Raw genomic sequence first — 15,891 nt, 5'->3', positions numbered from 1 at the left:
CTATATCCGGCGGATTTTTTTTTTGGTTCGGTTCGTGTCGGTATAAGCGGGTTGGTCGGTTTGGCGAGTTGACTGCTCACCCCTAAGATGGACTTAGAGAGCTCTGAATCACATGAATAAGTTCCTATGGCTTCGTATCGATCTCCTAATTATAATAATGACCTCAAATATCTAATAAAATTTTTTAATCATAATAATAATTAGATGAAGTTTATAAATCGTATGACTTAAGGAAAAAATAACTCATTTAGTTATATTTTGTAGAAACAATGTTTGAGGTCATCATTATGATCAGGAGATCGATACAAAGCCATAGAAACTTATTTCATGTTATTTGAAGCTCTCTAGGTCCATCTTCCGTATTTTGGACTCATTTATTTTGATTTTTTAAAAAATTTAAATTTTGCAACGAACTTGGAAATTTGTCCCAAATTTGGAACAAACTTCCAAGTTCGTTGCAAATTAGGGACGAATTCCAAAATTCGTCCCATTATTGTTTAAGGTATACTTTTAAAAAAATGGAAGTTGACCCTAGAGAGCTCGGAATGACACGAAACAAGTTTTTATGAGTTTGTATCATTCTGTTGATCTTACTAATGGGTTCAAACATAATTTTTAACCAATATACTGACATTTATAAATTTTTTACCCTGAACGACTAATAAATATTAAATTCTTGTTGCAAAATTTATAAACGTCAGTGTATTGGTTAAAAATTATGTTTGAGCCCATTAGTAAGATCAAGAGAACGATATGAACACATAAAAACTTATTTCGTGTCATTTTGAACTCTCTAGGGTCAACTTCCATTTTTTAAAAGTGTAACTTAAAAAATAAAATTTGGGACAAACCTGGAATTTCGTCCCTAATTTGCAATGAACTTGGAATTTCGTCCCAACTTTGGGATGAATTTCCAAGTTCATCATAAAATTTAATTTTTTCATAAATACGTACAAAATGTGGAAGATGGACCTAGAGAGCTCCGAATCACATGAAACAAGTTCTTATGGATTCGTATCGATCTCTTGATCATAATGATGACCTCAAATAACTAATAAAAATTTTTTAATTGTAATAATAATTAGATGAAGTTTATAAATCGTATGACTTAGGGAAAAAGAGCCCGAGTTTGAAAATGGTAAAGTGATTTTGATATCAAAAAATCACTCACCTTAAGTTTTTTTGTAGAAAAAAATATTTGAGGTTATCATTATGATCAGGAGATCGATACGAAGTCATAGGAACTTGTTTCATATGATTCAGAGCCCTTTAGATCTATCTTCCGCATTTTGGACACAAAATTTTGCGATGAACTTGGAAATTCATCCCAAATTTGGGACGAACTTTCAGGTTTGTCACAAATTAGGGGTGAATTCCAAAATTTGGCTAATTTTTTTTTAAAGTTATACTTTTAAAAAAATGAAAGATGGCCTTAGAAAGCTCAGAATGACATGAAATAAGTTTTTATGGGTTCGTATCATTCTCCTAATCTTACTAATGAGTTCAAACATAATTTTTAACAAATTTACTGACATGTATAAATTTTTTTACCCCGAATGAATAATAAATATTAAATTCTTGTTCTTAAAATTTATAAACGTCGGTGTATTGGTCAAAAATTATGTTTGAGTCCATTAGTAAGATTAGAAGAATGATACAAACCATAGAAACTTGTTTCGTATCATTTCAAGCTCTTTAGGGTCATCTTCCATTTTTTTAAAAGTATAAATTAAAAAAAATTGGGACGAATTAGGAATTTCGTCCCAAATTTGCGACAAATTTAGCAACGAACATATATTCGCTGCCAATTAGCGATGAATCGAGAGATTTGTCGCAAAAATTACTTTGTTTATGTCAGCGACGAACATATGTCCAGATTTTATAAAATTTCCAACAAAGTTTATATTTCGATGTTGATTGGGAACGAATTCTGCGACGAAAATATATTTGTTGCTAATTTGTGACAAATGTTTTTCGTTGCTAATGTGTGATGAATTAGGTTTTCGTTGTAAAACCAGTCGTAAATTGGCAACGAATAATATTCGTCCCTAAATTGTAATTTTTTTAATAGTGGGTTGAGAGAGAGAAAGTATGATGAAAGAGAAAGTGTGATGTTAGAATGAAGAGAGAGGAAGTATGATGAGAGAGAATAAAGAGAGAGAAAGTGATATAAAAGAAAATTTAAACAAATGTATTAAGGATATTTTTGTCTAAAACTTATTTCACATTCATATTTCCATCAAAGCCCAAGGGAGGAGATGAGTTTCATCAATACCCGAGTTTTTAAGTTTCATTCTAACATTTTAATTTCATTCCCATCAACCGAACACAAGGCTTGAGAATGAATCCATTTCTTCATTCTGAAACCCTTAAACCAAACGCCCCCTGAGACTACATATGTGCTCTGTTTAAATCAGAGGCATTTCAAATAACTCATTTTATAATAAATATTTTTTTATATAAAATTTTAATTATTGGTTCTATTACTAATGTTTTATTTATATAAAATTTTGTAATGTGGAAATGATCTGCCCATTCCTAAACCCTTAAACTAAACGCCACCCGAGACAAAATATGTACTCTGCTTAAATCAGAGACATTTCAGATAACTCATTATATAACAAATGTCTTTTTTATATAAAATTTTAATTATTTATTTTATAACTAATGTTTTATTTATATAAAATTTTGTGAAGTAGAAATGATCTGCAACAAATGTTGAAAATTGAACGAAACTCCCATATAACCATCACAAAGGTTCTAAATCATTCATTCAATATAGTTATGATCGTGTAAGTGCTGATTTTATAGTTATCGTATATTGTTTGTTGATTAAAATATTAACACATTATTTTTTTCAGACAGATCAATCATAGAGAAAAGATCATATTAGTGTATTTAATAAAACTCATTATAGCATTGAGAATAGGGTCGAATCTGCATATGTATGCTATGACCTGATTTAGTGAATTTGTTCTTAACTATGCATAATTATTTTTTATGATATTTTTAACATGTTTGCTATTCTTGGATGATATGGTGAGACACAAGAAAATATAGGAAATGACATCGATGTAGTTCAACTTATGGATACAATTTGTGATCAGGTCCTCAACACTCGTTCTAGATACATTAGAGGACTTGGAATTGGATCAGAGCCAATTAGGTCCACTTCTTAAGATACCACCTCCTCATCCAAATTAACTAACACAGTGATCCCATCCAGAGGCTGAGAAGATGGAACGACTGGAATGATGTAATTGGAATATTGACCGAATTGTCATGACCCCAGAGGGACAAGGAGGGGTGAGCTTGTTGGCTCTGGAAATTCCGTTCTGTTTAACTTTCCCGTACAAAAAAAATTGTACAAGTACAGAACGATTCCTAGCAACCCGCACGTTCGATCAGACATGTGTTTGATCAATCAAGAAAGTTCTTGATTGATTAAAGCGCACCTTGATTGAAGCACAAGATCGCTGGCCTCTTGTGTTAGTATTCAAATCGATATCCAAAATCGACACGAAGAAAACAAAACCAATTACGTAGCGGAATTAAAAAACTAGTTGTACCTTTTTTCGTAGCTAAAGACCTCTTGATCTTCTGTCGTATTCCTCTCCTCTTCTTGGACGTCATGTGGGCGACGATCTACCAAGACAAAACACTCAAACTTTTTCTTCCTTTCCAAGCCGCCTACCACCAAAGAATGCAAAGCAAAAAGGGGTGCCTCCTTCTTCTTAATTAAAGTCGCCGACCACCAAGGTGGAAGCAAGGATTGTCGCCGGCCCTATGGGTTGAAGGTGGATGATGCCTCTTCTCCTTTCTCTCTTCTCTTCCTCTTGTCTTCTTGTCGCTGGCCACAAAAAATGTGGAGGCTAGAATTGCAGCCAACCCTAGCAAAAATAACTAGGTGTCGTCGGCCCTAGAGGGATTGAGGAGAATTGTGGAGAGGAGAGATTAGAGATTAGGTTATTATTTAGGGAGCACCTCCTACTGTTCTTTTATAATACTTGTTGGCGGCTAAAAAGGAAAGATTTTAACATAATTCTATTTTTAAATAAAATTTTCCTTTTTTTATTCCTATTATGGATGGTTATAAAAAGAAAAGATTTTAACAAGATTAAAATCTCTCTTTCAAATCATTGTAAATACTTATAAAAGGAAAAATTTTAACAAAATTCTGTTTAAAATAAAATCTTCCTTCTATTACTATTATGGTCGGCCCCTTGCTTGGGCACCAAGCAAGGGTTGGCCGACCCTCATCTTGGGCACCAAGCAAGGCTTGGTCGGCCCTCATCTTGGGCACCAAGCAAGGCATGACCGGCCCCTTACTTGGGCTCCAAGCAAGGATGTGGTCGGCCCCTTTCTTGGGTAGGAAGTAAAAACAAAACGGGTGAATATGAGGCTTTATAAAGGCTACAACAGGAACCGAGAGGAGGAATTAGTTTTGGTCTCCTAATAAGCTTGAGCTTCCTGTGTTCGACCCGAACACTCAACTTAAGTTCATCAATAATAACTCATACCACTAAAGAGTTATTATTGAACTACCGCACCAATCCCATATTACAATATGGATTCCTACATATCATGACTGTGTTAATCTCCCTGTGTTTAAGATATCGTATGCCCGTTAATTAAATAAGTTACTGACAACTCATTTAATTAACATCTGACTCCAAGAGTAGTACCACTGAACTTTATTATCATGTCGGACTAAGTCCACCTGCATGGTTTACATGATAATCCTTATGAGCTCCTCAAGGGGACATCATCAACCTAAATAAATAGGACACAGTTTCCTTTTATAATCAACAACACACCATGTAAATGGTACTATCTCCCAACTTATCGGGCCTATTGATTTAATGAATAAATCTCACTCATTGATAAGTTAAAGAAATAAATACTAAGTATATGTGTTTGTTATTATATCGGGATTAAGAGTATGCACATCCATAATAATAGAGGTTCTGTTCTTTTATATAATCAGTATAAATCGAACAACCTCAAATGGTCCTGCTCAATACACACATAGTGTACTAGGGTAATTATATAGTCAAGACAAACTAATACCAAATTACACTACAACCGTTCCAATGGTTTGCCTCTATCTATCTTGGTTGTGAGCTACTATTTATAATTTATAAGGAACCGATAACATGATCTTCTGTGTGGCACCACACACCATGTTATTTATAATATAAATTAAATGGACAACTGCATCGACATATATATAAATATAAAATGCAGACATTTGACCAAAGTGATTCTCATTTCAAAATATCTCAAAAAATAGATGTTCATACAAAAAGCTAGGCTTATAGTATACATCCCAACAGAGCTATCTTCTGCGTTGACTGAGTCGTCAAAAGGTCTCTGGTCAATGCTACCTGCAGACAACAATCGGGTTGCCCCGATCCCTAGCACCTTGATGCTCGAGGCGGATCCCACGAATATATAAGGAACAAACTAATAGTAGAATGATGAAATAAATAAAGAGTGAGTACGGTGGCATACCCTGACACAGGAGGCACCCTCTAGTGGATCAGTGAGCTAGTCATGACGAAGTCATCATGACCCAGGAGTGTAGATGAATGTGAGCCGGATAAGGAGCTGGATCTAGATAGTTGAGGGATGGAGCTTAACAGTCGTTCATAAGCTGGACCATAATAGTGGGCTGCAGGCCAGAATACTATAGCGGCACGAAGGTCGGATCATAATAGCGGCTCACAGACTGGATAATACCAACAGCTCACAATCATAATAATGGTGCGAAGACCAAAACACAACAATGACACGAAGCCGGAATGGAGTAGCAGCAATCGAGGAAGGCGATTGCCCTAGAGGCGATGGGGGTGGTGAGAGCAGCGGCCGGAAGCGGCTCGGAGGACGGTGGTAGTGGCCGGAGAGATAGAGGCAATGTCCAAAGAGGCAGCGAGAGTTGCTAGACCGATGTTGAGAACAGCAGTAATCAGCGGTGAGGGTGAGGATAGGTTCGGTCGATGACGACGGAGGTCGTCGACGACAATTGTGAAGGAAAAGAGTGCTACTACTCACGTGAGGGGAGACGACGATGAGTTACGTCCTAGTGACCGACTGCGTGAGTAGGAAGGAGGCGGCAAATGGGTTGCGTGGTCCAATCAACGACGAAAGTGGCAGACGACTAAGGAGATTGGGGGGGGGGGGCGATGTGATGGCAACTTCTGGATGCGGCGGTGGTCGTTGGGGAGAGAAGAAGAGAGGAGAGGGGCACTCTAGTCATGGAGGCGGTAGGCATCGACAGCAGACGACGTCGTAGGCGGCCACCTGATCGCGTGTGAGAGGCGGCGGCCCCAAACGAAGAAGAAGACCCACTTTTTTTTCGAAGCCTCCCCTCCTCTAAAAGCCCTAACAGTGATTTTACCAAAATACCCTCCCCTTTCTCCCTAATTCCCTCGGGACCCTTCAATACATCTGCATCACACAACATTGCATGAAAAGCTTGAATCCACATAACAACGATTAGAAGGCACAAAAAAAGAGTTAGCAAGCACCCAAGATCAGTTGGAATTAATGAGATCAAGATAAGATATATTTGAATAAATTCTTAATCAGCACATGGAGCATTACAATCTTTGATCGATTATTATATTCATCTTCAGCTTCACCTCTTCCTCGATCTTCGAATTTGATGTTGTGAACTTACTTATTGTTAAAGTTATGAACTTGATGATTTGTGGTGTTTTTGTTAAAGTTGTGAATTTGATGATGTGAACTTGATGTTGTGAACTTGGTTGTGTTATTTGTTGTTAAGTTGTGAATCTATATTTGAGATGTGAAGTTGAGTTCTGAATCTATATTTGTATATAATTAAGATATGAATATAAATAAATAAATAAAAATATTTTTTTTGAAAAAATACATGGTTAGTGACGAATTTCTAAAATTCATCACTAACATTTAACGCCGATATTGATAAAGTCGTCGCTAACCGTTGGTTTTAGTGACGATATACAAAAAAATTGTCGCTAACCATTGTATTTAGCAATGACGTTTAGAAATTTATCATTAATCATGGTTGTATTTAGCGAAACCATGGTTCTATTTAGCGACGATGTTTAAACCTCGTCGCTAATTTAGAAGACCTTAGCGATGGGACATATTAGTTCATCGTTAATATTAGCGATTATGGTTATCTTAATTAGTGGCGTTTTATGTTATGTTGTTAATCTTGGCTATGAAATATTGATTTTAAGTGCTAAATATGATTTGCGATACATTTATAGTGATGAAGTTAGCGACGATAATTATTCATCGCTACGTATTTATAACGACGAAAACACATGTGTTAGTGACAGAGTTATTATATGATTTTCCTGCAGTGTTAGTCGTTGTGTGATTATCAATCTCTTATCCTTGTTCACATCCTTTGTTTTTTAAAATCTTTATCATATATATTCATATTGGTTTTAAGTTTCTGTAGAAAGAGACAATAATGTGAGAGATGTTACTTCCAGTCAATTGTTTGGCTACGAGAGGAGGATGGATGAACGAAGTACATGCATCCGATCGAGGAGCAAGGGAAGCCATGACATTGGCGAGACCAAATAATGGCCCGTCCTGCTCTTAGGATGACGCAATAATTAACTGGCACATATATTTAATTTATACGGATTAAATCTGAATTCATACAAAATTTTCATTGACCGTAATAAATCTAGCGCTCACAGGAAGCCGACCCTCAACTCAATATTCTTAAATTAACTGCTCATTAAAACAAAACATGGAATAGAGCCCATCACAACTACTAAAGAAAATGTGGATAGCATTCAATGATGATAGTTTATACATTTGTGTTGATATTGAATGTACAATATTTAATCTATAATTTTGATATATGACTAAAGTTAAAATTAAATTAGTTATGATCTAACCAGTTATATCAAGTTTAAAGTGCAAGACACTTGATAGGTATTAAAATCTTGGTTGTGAACTAGATAGTGACTAAGTCCTAGTGGATTTAGGCACCAAAAGTCCTAATTGAGAGTTAGGCATGAGCTAAGTCTTGGTTGAGACCAAACAGATAAATTCTTAACTGAAAGCTAGGTGACTCAAATCCAAGTAATTAAGTTTTGACAGACAAATTCCTACCTGGAGTCTAGGTGAATCAAATTCAAGTGATTAAGGATCGGAAGACAAAATTCCTAGCTAAAGGCTAGATGAATCAAGCCCAAGTGGTAGATAAATTTCTAGATGGGTGCTAGGTGACTCAAGTCTAGGTGGAGTAAGCTGGGAGCTGAATGTTTAGCAAACAAATTCAAGTAGAAGCAGCTGGGTGTTGTCGCTTGACAACTCAGTCTAGATGAGTCAGCTGGAGGCTTAACATCTATACTTAATATAAGTGTGAGTAGCTTTATATTTTATATCCTACTCATTATATGTAATAACTACAGGGAAGCATGTTCGATGATTCCAGGCAACCGGATGGAGTTCCGAGGTGACTGACTGGTGATAAATCTTGATGAAAGGATTTTTGAAGGCCTAGGCGACCGTAGTTGGGTCAGGGTAACTGGAGCGTATGGGCGATCAAAGTAACTTCTAGGTGATTGAGAGATGGTGTTATCAAAAATCCAAACAAGGCGGTCATGATGAAGATTGACCCTGTCCAGGCGACCAGAGGGTATATAGGTGATCGGAGTGCTTCATTAACGTTATCTTATGGATATAAGTTGTAGTCATGTCAACAACTCTACAGGCTCTAGGCGACCGGAGGAGTCTTATATAAGGAATTTCAAGGCAGCAAAGTCTAATAATCACTCATTCACTCATCTCTTAATCTCTTGTGCTTGTGCTCTAAGTGCTCCTTCACTTTTTGTGATGCAACTTGTGCCCCATTTTTTATCGACAACACCTAGAGTAACATTTTTATTTATTTTACTGTTGCCTTATTTATTTTATTGCTTTTAAACTTTTTAGATTTTTTTAAAAGGTTTCTCTACCTAGGAGAAATTAGAAATAAGAATAATATTTTATAGTTGTTGCATGCCTATACTTCTGTTTGATTGATTAACTTACATACTTAAATTGTTAGCTAAACTTATTGTATATTTTATTACTTTTACCTTTCTTGATTGAATCAGTGTAAGTTTAATTTATTTCCGATGTGCTTACTCAGATTGATTTAACTGCTTTAATTACTATCCTATCATTTTTAAAATTCATAATGTTATTCACCCACCTTTTAGCATTGAGTTCGATGCTACAATTTGATATCAGAGCGGGTTGAGATGATATTACGCTAGGAAAGATGGTTAGGTGCATGTCTAGGTTGGGTATGGAGTACCCTACTTGGTGCATCTAGTCAAGTTGAACTAGAAGAAGCTAACTCACCTCACTCTAAACCAATTAGACCAAGACATTGTATTACATTTGATTCATCTCCTGTTTCTTAAAAAGGCTTTGTCTTAGGAAATAGTTCTTCCGATGCTCAAAAAGACCCCTATGTCTCGCCACGACCAAGAAGCCAATTTAGGAAACTCTTGCTCAATTAGCCTAAAGCAAAACCTAAATCTATCATAGGACAAACTTTGTGCTCTAAATTAGGGACTAACAAGTCAAATCATTTAATAATCCGAGTCTAGCCCATACCCAAATTCAAATCTTAATTATAACAATACCAAACATAAACCAAACTCATACCTGTCCTAGACCTTAATACAATTTAATCAAACAGTTATTTGCATATATGTCTTTGTAGGAATAATTAAGCATAATCTGCCTATCATTTTTTAGTGATGATAACTTTATCTATTGGAAAAATAGAATGGAATGCAATCTAATGAATGATATAGCTAGAAAATTATATTATCATCAAGATGAGCTTTAAGCTGCGTAGAATTTTAGATGACACCCCAATTCCTTTTGAAAATTGGTCAAGAGATGATAAGAAAAAAACACAAGTCAATACTAGAGTCATAACTACATTGTTATGCAGGATAACACAGGAACAATTAACCAAAGTCGGCCAATTCAACAGTGTTAAACAACTCTGGGAGAAACGAATTGAACTACATGAAGGTTTAATTTACTCAAGAATTGCTAAAAAAAGACCTATTATTAAGATGGCTTCAAAACATCCAAATAAAAGAGGGTGAAATGGTAAGTTGCACAACCACTTAAAAAAAAATACTAAACGACATCCATGCAATCAGTGAACAAGTAGACAACCTCGATTTAATCAAGTATGCATTTAAGGTATTTCAAAGGACCATTTTGTACTGGAGGTGGGGCTTTCATAGGCAGCGGAATAGAGTGCTTTCCGCTGGAGGAAGGCCTTTAATAGGCAACGAAGCAAAGTTGTGGAGCATAGTGCCTTTTGCTAGAGGAATGATTTTAGCTAACAGCGGAGCAGAGTTGTAGAACAGAGTGTTTGTTGATTGAGGAAGGACTTTAGTGGGTAGCGGAGCAGAGTTATGGACCAAAGTGCCTTTTGCTAGAGGAAGGACTTTAGCAAACAGGGAGTAGAGTTGTAGAGCAGATTGTCTTTTGCTGGAGGAAGGACTTTAGCAGGCAGTGGAGCAAAGTTGTGGAACAGAGTACCTTCTACTAGAAGAAGGGCTATGGTAGACAGCAGAGCAAAGTATCTTCCGTTGGAGGAAGAGCTTTAGCAGGCAACGAAACAGAATGGAGTAGCCTTCTGTTGAAGGAAGGACTTTTGCAGACAATGGAGCAGAGTTGTAGAGTAGAGTGCCTTTTGCTAGAGGAAGGCCTTTAGCAGGTAGCGAAGCAGAGTGTCTTCCGTAGGAGGAAGGACCTTAATAGGTAGCAGAGTAGAGTGCCTTTCGTTGGAGGAAGGGCTTTAACAATCAATAAAGCAGAGTTGTGGAGCAAAGTGCCTTCTGTCGGATGAAGGGTTTGATCATAAGTAGTAGCAGAAGAAATGAAAGAAGAAGAATAGTGTTTGACTGGGTCAAACCATTGTCTTTACTCATAGAGAGTTGTTTGACAAAGTGGCCCCGAGAGAAGAAGAGAGGAACCCCCCCCCCCCCCCCCCCCCTCAATGAACTTTATCTGCCTTTTATAAAAATAGAGTTTGGTTTTACGTACATAGCCACCTATGTCAATTCACCTTTCTACGGTATGGGCAAGGAACTATTTCATGCAGAAGGCAATTGTCACTTCATGTCAGAGACATGCTATGACATCTAGGACTCGCCATGTTGTGGACAGGTATAATCAACCCTTCGGTAAGGAGTGATGGATGTCATTTCAAATATGGAACATCTTGTGATGTGACAGTTACTGCTTTTGTTACTGACCTTTGAGCCAACCGACTACCACTACTCCAAGGGCTCTGGGCTTCTATGATATCCCTGGATTCACCACATGTTTGGCTACGAGGTGCTACCTCCAAGAGAGTCGTCGGGGATCAGGAGGCAAATCAACTAAGAAGTTAGACTATAGGGAGGGAGATCTTCTTCAAGGATTGCTCTCACAGCCTGGCTAGTGCTACCCCTTGGTGAACTTGGACTTCAAACTCAAGAACAGTTGGGGAGAGTGACTCAGCAAAAGGCGGGTGATGTCCTTGGTGGACTTGAACTTCAAACTCAAGGAGAGTTGGAGAGAGTGACTAGGCAGATGGATGGATGGACTGAAGTGCAGGGGAGATGTCTTCACAATAGGAATATTCTTGTGACCTAGCAAATAACATCTTCTACTAGACTGCTTAGTTAGAGAGATGTGAATAGAAATGATGAAGTAAATAATTTAAGGGGGCAGAAGCTAGGGGAGATATTACCATGGGAATGTTCTCACTGGCCTAGGTGACGGGTTGCGGACATTTCCAAATGGGGATGCTCCTATGTAGTCAGTGTTGTAGAAAGTAAGAACTAGAAGGGATGTACTCGAGAAGGTACCCTGATCGCCAAATTACTTCAGGGATGTTCCCAATTCTTACACTTCTGAATTTACACACTTCCAAATCCATGCACTTTTAAGTCCATATACTTCTGAGTCCATGAGGATTTAGTTTGAGTCTAAGAGGACATTGTGTCTTCAAGTCACGTCTGCTTGCAGTCTGGCATGAACTTGCGCTGGCAGGTTTATAGGGACTGTTAGGGCATGGAGTGTCAAGCATATTAACATTCATTTTAGATATTTTTTAAAATTTGAAGTGCAATTTTGACAAATGATTCACAAATTGGTGGATGACAGGGCTAAACCTTTTTTGAGACCAAGTAGGAAACCGCCTCAAAGCCCGACCTAGGAATTGAAGGGGCTTATTTTTTTTAATCATGTGGTAAAAGACGAAGCACTCGCTCCTGGAGCTCTCACCAGTCTATCCCAAGACCAATACAGAGAAGATAAATCACAGTGATTGAGGCTATTTTTTTTAATTATACTTGTAGTATGAAAGAGATGGCTTAAAACTCAAACGAGCTTAAGAAAGACACCAAAAAAACATATATCTACACCCACACATAAATTCATCAGCAATCAATTACATCTCTGGGTAAATATTTAGTTCAGCCCCTAGTCGTCGTCCTTCCTATTCTACTTGCACATCATTGTCGCCGGTTGACTCCTCTCCTACCGGTGACCATCAATGAAATTGCCTCTCTCCTTGGGCTTTGATTTCAACCACTTGTTTGAATTATTGAGCTGTTCAATTGAATTCGAGGTGGGTAAAATCTAACCCAATTGTTGTCTGATTTTGATTCAATTTTTAAATTAGATGCTAATAAATTTTGTGTAAGACCTAGAATTTTGAGAATTTGTGGTATAAATTCAAAATCCTTAATTTTAGATACAAGCCATAATTTTCAAAAATTAGGATCGAAGATGAGCAAGTCATCATCTCATATCAATGTTGCCCACCTCATGTCGCACACCACTTGCCCACCTGGTGTAATTGATTTTTTTTTAAACTCACGGTTATCCTAATCAGATTTTACCTCTAGGTTTAGGATTAGGTTATAGTATTAAGCAAAAAAAAAAATTAGGCACCTTATCCTGTACACCCCATGTGGCCATGCATACCTATTTTTTTTTTCATTTTGAATTTTTTTTGTTCTTAATACTATATCCCAATAACTCCTAAACTCTAAAGATAAAATCTTGCCTCCAGGACGTAGCGCAGATGGTGGACGTATGACATCTCTCGCGTAATGGGCATGAGTCGATTCTTAGGAACTGATGACCTAAGATTTATTCCACCATATGTTTAACGTCTGTGTACCTGCATTTACCTCTTTCTATATCCGTGGGATCAGTATTAGGGGTCGCTAGGATAACGGATCTATTTTTTTTTTCTAAATATAAAATTTTATTGATATAACTGGAAATTAAAAAAATAAGGAAAAAATCATCGATTGCCTTTTGTGAGCGTCGCCGAAGTTGGGCGCCCAAATTGAGAGCCCATGATAATAGGGCATATATAAATATGTGTTCTGCACGAAGAAAACTGAAAAAAAAAAGAAAAAAAAAAAAAAAGTGCTTCACACTAATATATTGTATTCTTGATCAAGTCAATTTGTGTTTCATAATCAAGAAAAGGGCGTTCAATTATCATTTTAATTTAATTATATATTGCTATGTTTAGATGAATTCATACACACAGACCTAGCGATTTAATTATTGCTTATAAGATTCTGTTAAGAGTACCCGTAATAAATACATCAGTGGAAAGAAATTTTTCAAATTTAAATTTAATTAATGATTATATTTGCTCAACAATTTCACAGGATAAACTAAATGAGTTAATAATATTGTGTCTTCATTCACAAATTATTTAAAACAAGCACTTTCTTTTCCTAAACGTGGACGTTCACGATGGATAGCACTTTGTATATTTTTTTTTCCTAAACGGTTTGATCTTCTAGATCAATATAATACGATTCAAATCCCCTTTAGAGCTTATCTCTCTCTAGCCCTCAAAATAGACGACGACTCAAAATCGACTTATCTAAAAAATAATTGTGTGATATGGAGACCATAATCCCTTGTTTATTTATATCTTAGTTCATCACTAAAATATAAACTATCCCTTTGGTCTCTAAAACGAGTCATGTGTTTAAAATTCAAATATCTAAAATCTTAATTAATGTCTTTTAATTAGGTTTAACCGAATATGACCATTCACAGTACATGATTATTTCTAGATTGGGTGGAATTAAGATCCCACAGCAAATAATTTAAAGTTGTGATAGAAGATCAAGAAGAAGAAACCTCTAAATAAAGCCAAGTTTCACGATAATGAAAAAGAAGAATGAAAACTATGTAATTCTAAAGTAATTCCAAATAGTCAATTTAAATTTCCAAGATATAATTCTAAATGTTTTTTCACAAAATGTAGTTCTATATGATAAAATTCTAAGAAAGTCAAAATTTTAAAATTTAAATGAAACAAGTTCAACTTTTATAAATGCATAAACGGTATTCTAATTTTGTATGGTATGTAAAAATAATAATAATAATAAAATTCAATTAGCCTTATTAATTATCTGGATGGCTAGTCCGACTTTATAAAAGTTGGGCTATCAATATAAATTAAAAAACGAGAGGGAGCGACGATTAATATAGAAGTTCAGTATTCTTTGATTATATATTTTATTTAGAAAAAAAAATCCTGCTCATTGCTGAGATCAAACTGAGGGTGTCTAGGTGACAATCTAGATATCCTATCGTGGCACTATAGCCCCGAGACATAAAAATGATAAACCAGGTTAACTTCATTGACTATCCTTGGAGTGACCGGTCCGACCCCACGGAAGTTTCCCATCGGTAATAGGAATAAATTGAGAAGTGCGCGTGGCGGCCAGCCCAGAAGCCCAGCATCCTTTGGTTGTGCATCTCATTTTAGGAAAAATTCTTACAAATACATCATAATTGAGAATCAAACTACGAATATCTAGGTGACAATCTGAATATCCTACCGTAACATCATAACCCCGGGGACTTATATGATAAGTGAACCATAGAAAAATAGTTAATGTCTCTAAATAATTTTATCCTGGGCAACTTTCATGCGCGTCACAAGTGGACGCCACCTAGGATATATATATATATATATATATAATAAAATTATAATTTCAAAGATATAGTTCCCAAAAGCTAACTTAAAGATTTTTTTTTTACAAAAAAACATTTTTACTTCTTTGTACTAGAAATTTTAATCTACTCAAACTCCAACAATGGATTGATGCAATCAAATTACAATTTAGATATCTGAACAGAAAATCAAATTCCAATCTAATCACTAATAAACTCCACCAAACAGGGCCAGATTTGAGTAGAATATGAATATAAAAATAAAAATAAATTTCCATTCGTTATCATATTTTTCATCCAAACAACAAGAATTTGCATCAGCAATTACATATAATAAAAAAAATTAAATACCATATTATTATCCATAATATTCTTATTAACTTTGATTATCTAATCACTCTCACTGCTGCTGCTGCTGTGCCCATCATGGTCATGCTTCCTCTCCTTCTTCTTCTTCTTCTTCCCTTCCTTCTCCCCGTGTTCCTCCCCATGGATCTTGTCCTTCATCTTGTCAATGATTCCTCCACTTTCTCCTTCCTTATGGTGCTTCTCCTCTTCCTTGTGGTGCTTCTTTTCCTCTTCCTTGTGGTCTCCTCCCATGTGGAGCTTCTCCTCGATCTTGTGAATGATGCCGGCCATTTTCCTTTCCTCTCTTTATCCTTCACGGTTGTTTTCCCTTCAATCTTGTGCTGTATATATAGCCATGCGATGAGGCCTTGTTTGGAGGAGACGGAACAGAATTCCTCCTACAAGTGCTCTCAATCTCACAAAGCGAGGTAGATAAGTTAAGGCGGATCCAAAGGGTCGGAGGAAATATATTTTTGATATTTTTTTAATATAAAATATTTTGGATAATTTTTTTTGAAA

General features: G+C 36.2%; 1 protein-coding gene across 1 annotated transcript; it reads right to left on the bottom strand.

Moving 5' to 3' along the window:
• Positions 1-15,414: 15,414 nt before the first annotated feature.
• Positions 15,415-15,663, bottom strand: LOC121982600 (dehydrin HIRD11-like). Its single transcript, XM_042535741.1, has one exon. It carries the CDS (start codon positions 15,661-15,663, stop codon positions 15,415-15,417), a length of 249 nt encoding a protein of 82 aa, XP_042391675.1.
• Between the last annotated feature and the right edge of the window lie 228 nt (positions 15,664-15,891).

This window comes from Zingiber officinale, chromosome 5A (genome assembly GCF_018446385.1).
Source record: "Zingiber officinale cultivar Zhangliang chromosome 5A, Zo_v1.1, whole genome shotgun sequence".
Lineage (NCBI taxonomy): Eukaryota > Viridiplantae > Streptophyta > Magnoliopsida > Zingiberales > Zingiberaceae > Zingiber > Zingiber officinale.
Note: the sequence above shows the minus strand (reverse complement) of the source record. Positions and strands in the feature narration are given on the sequence as shown.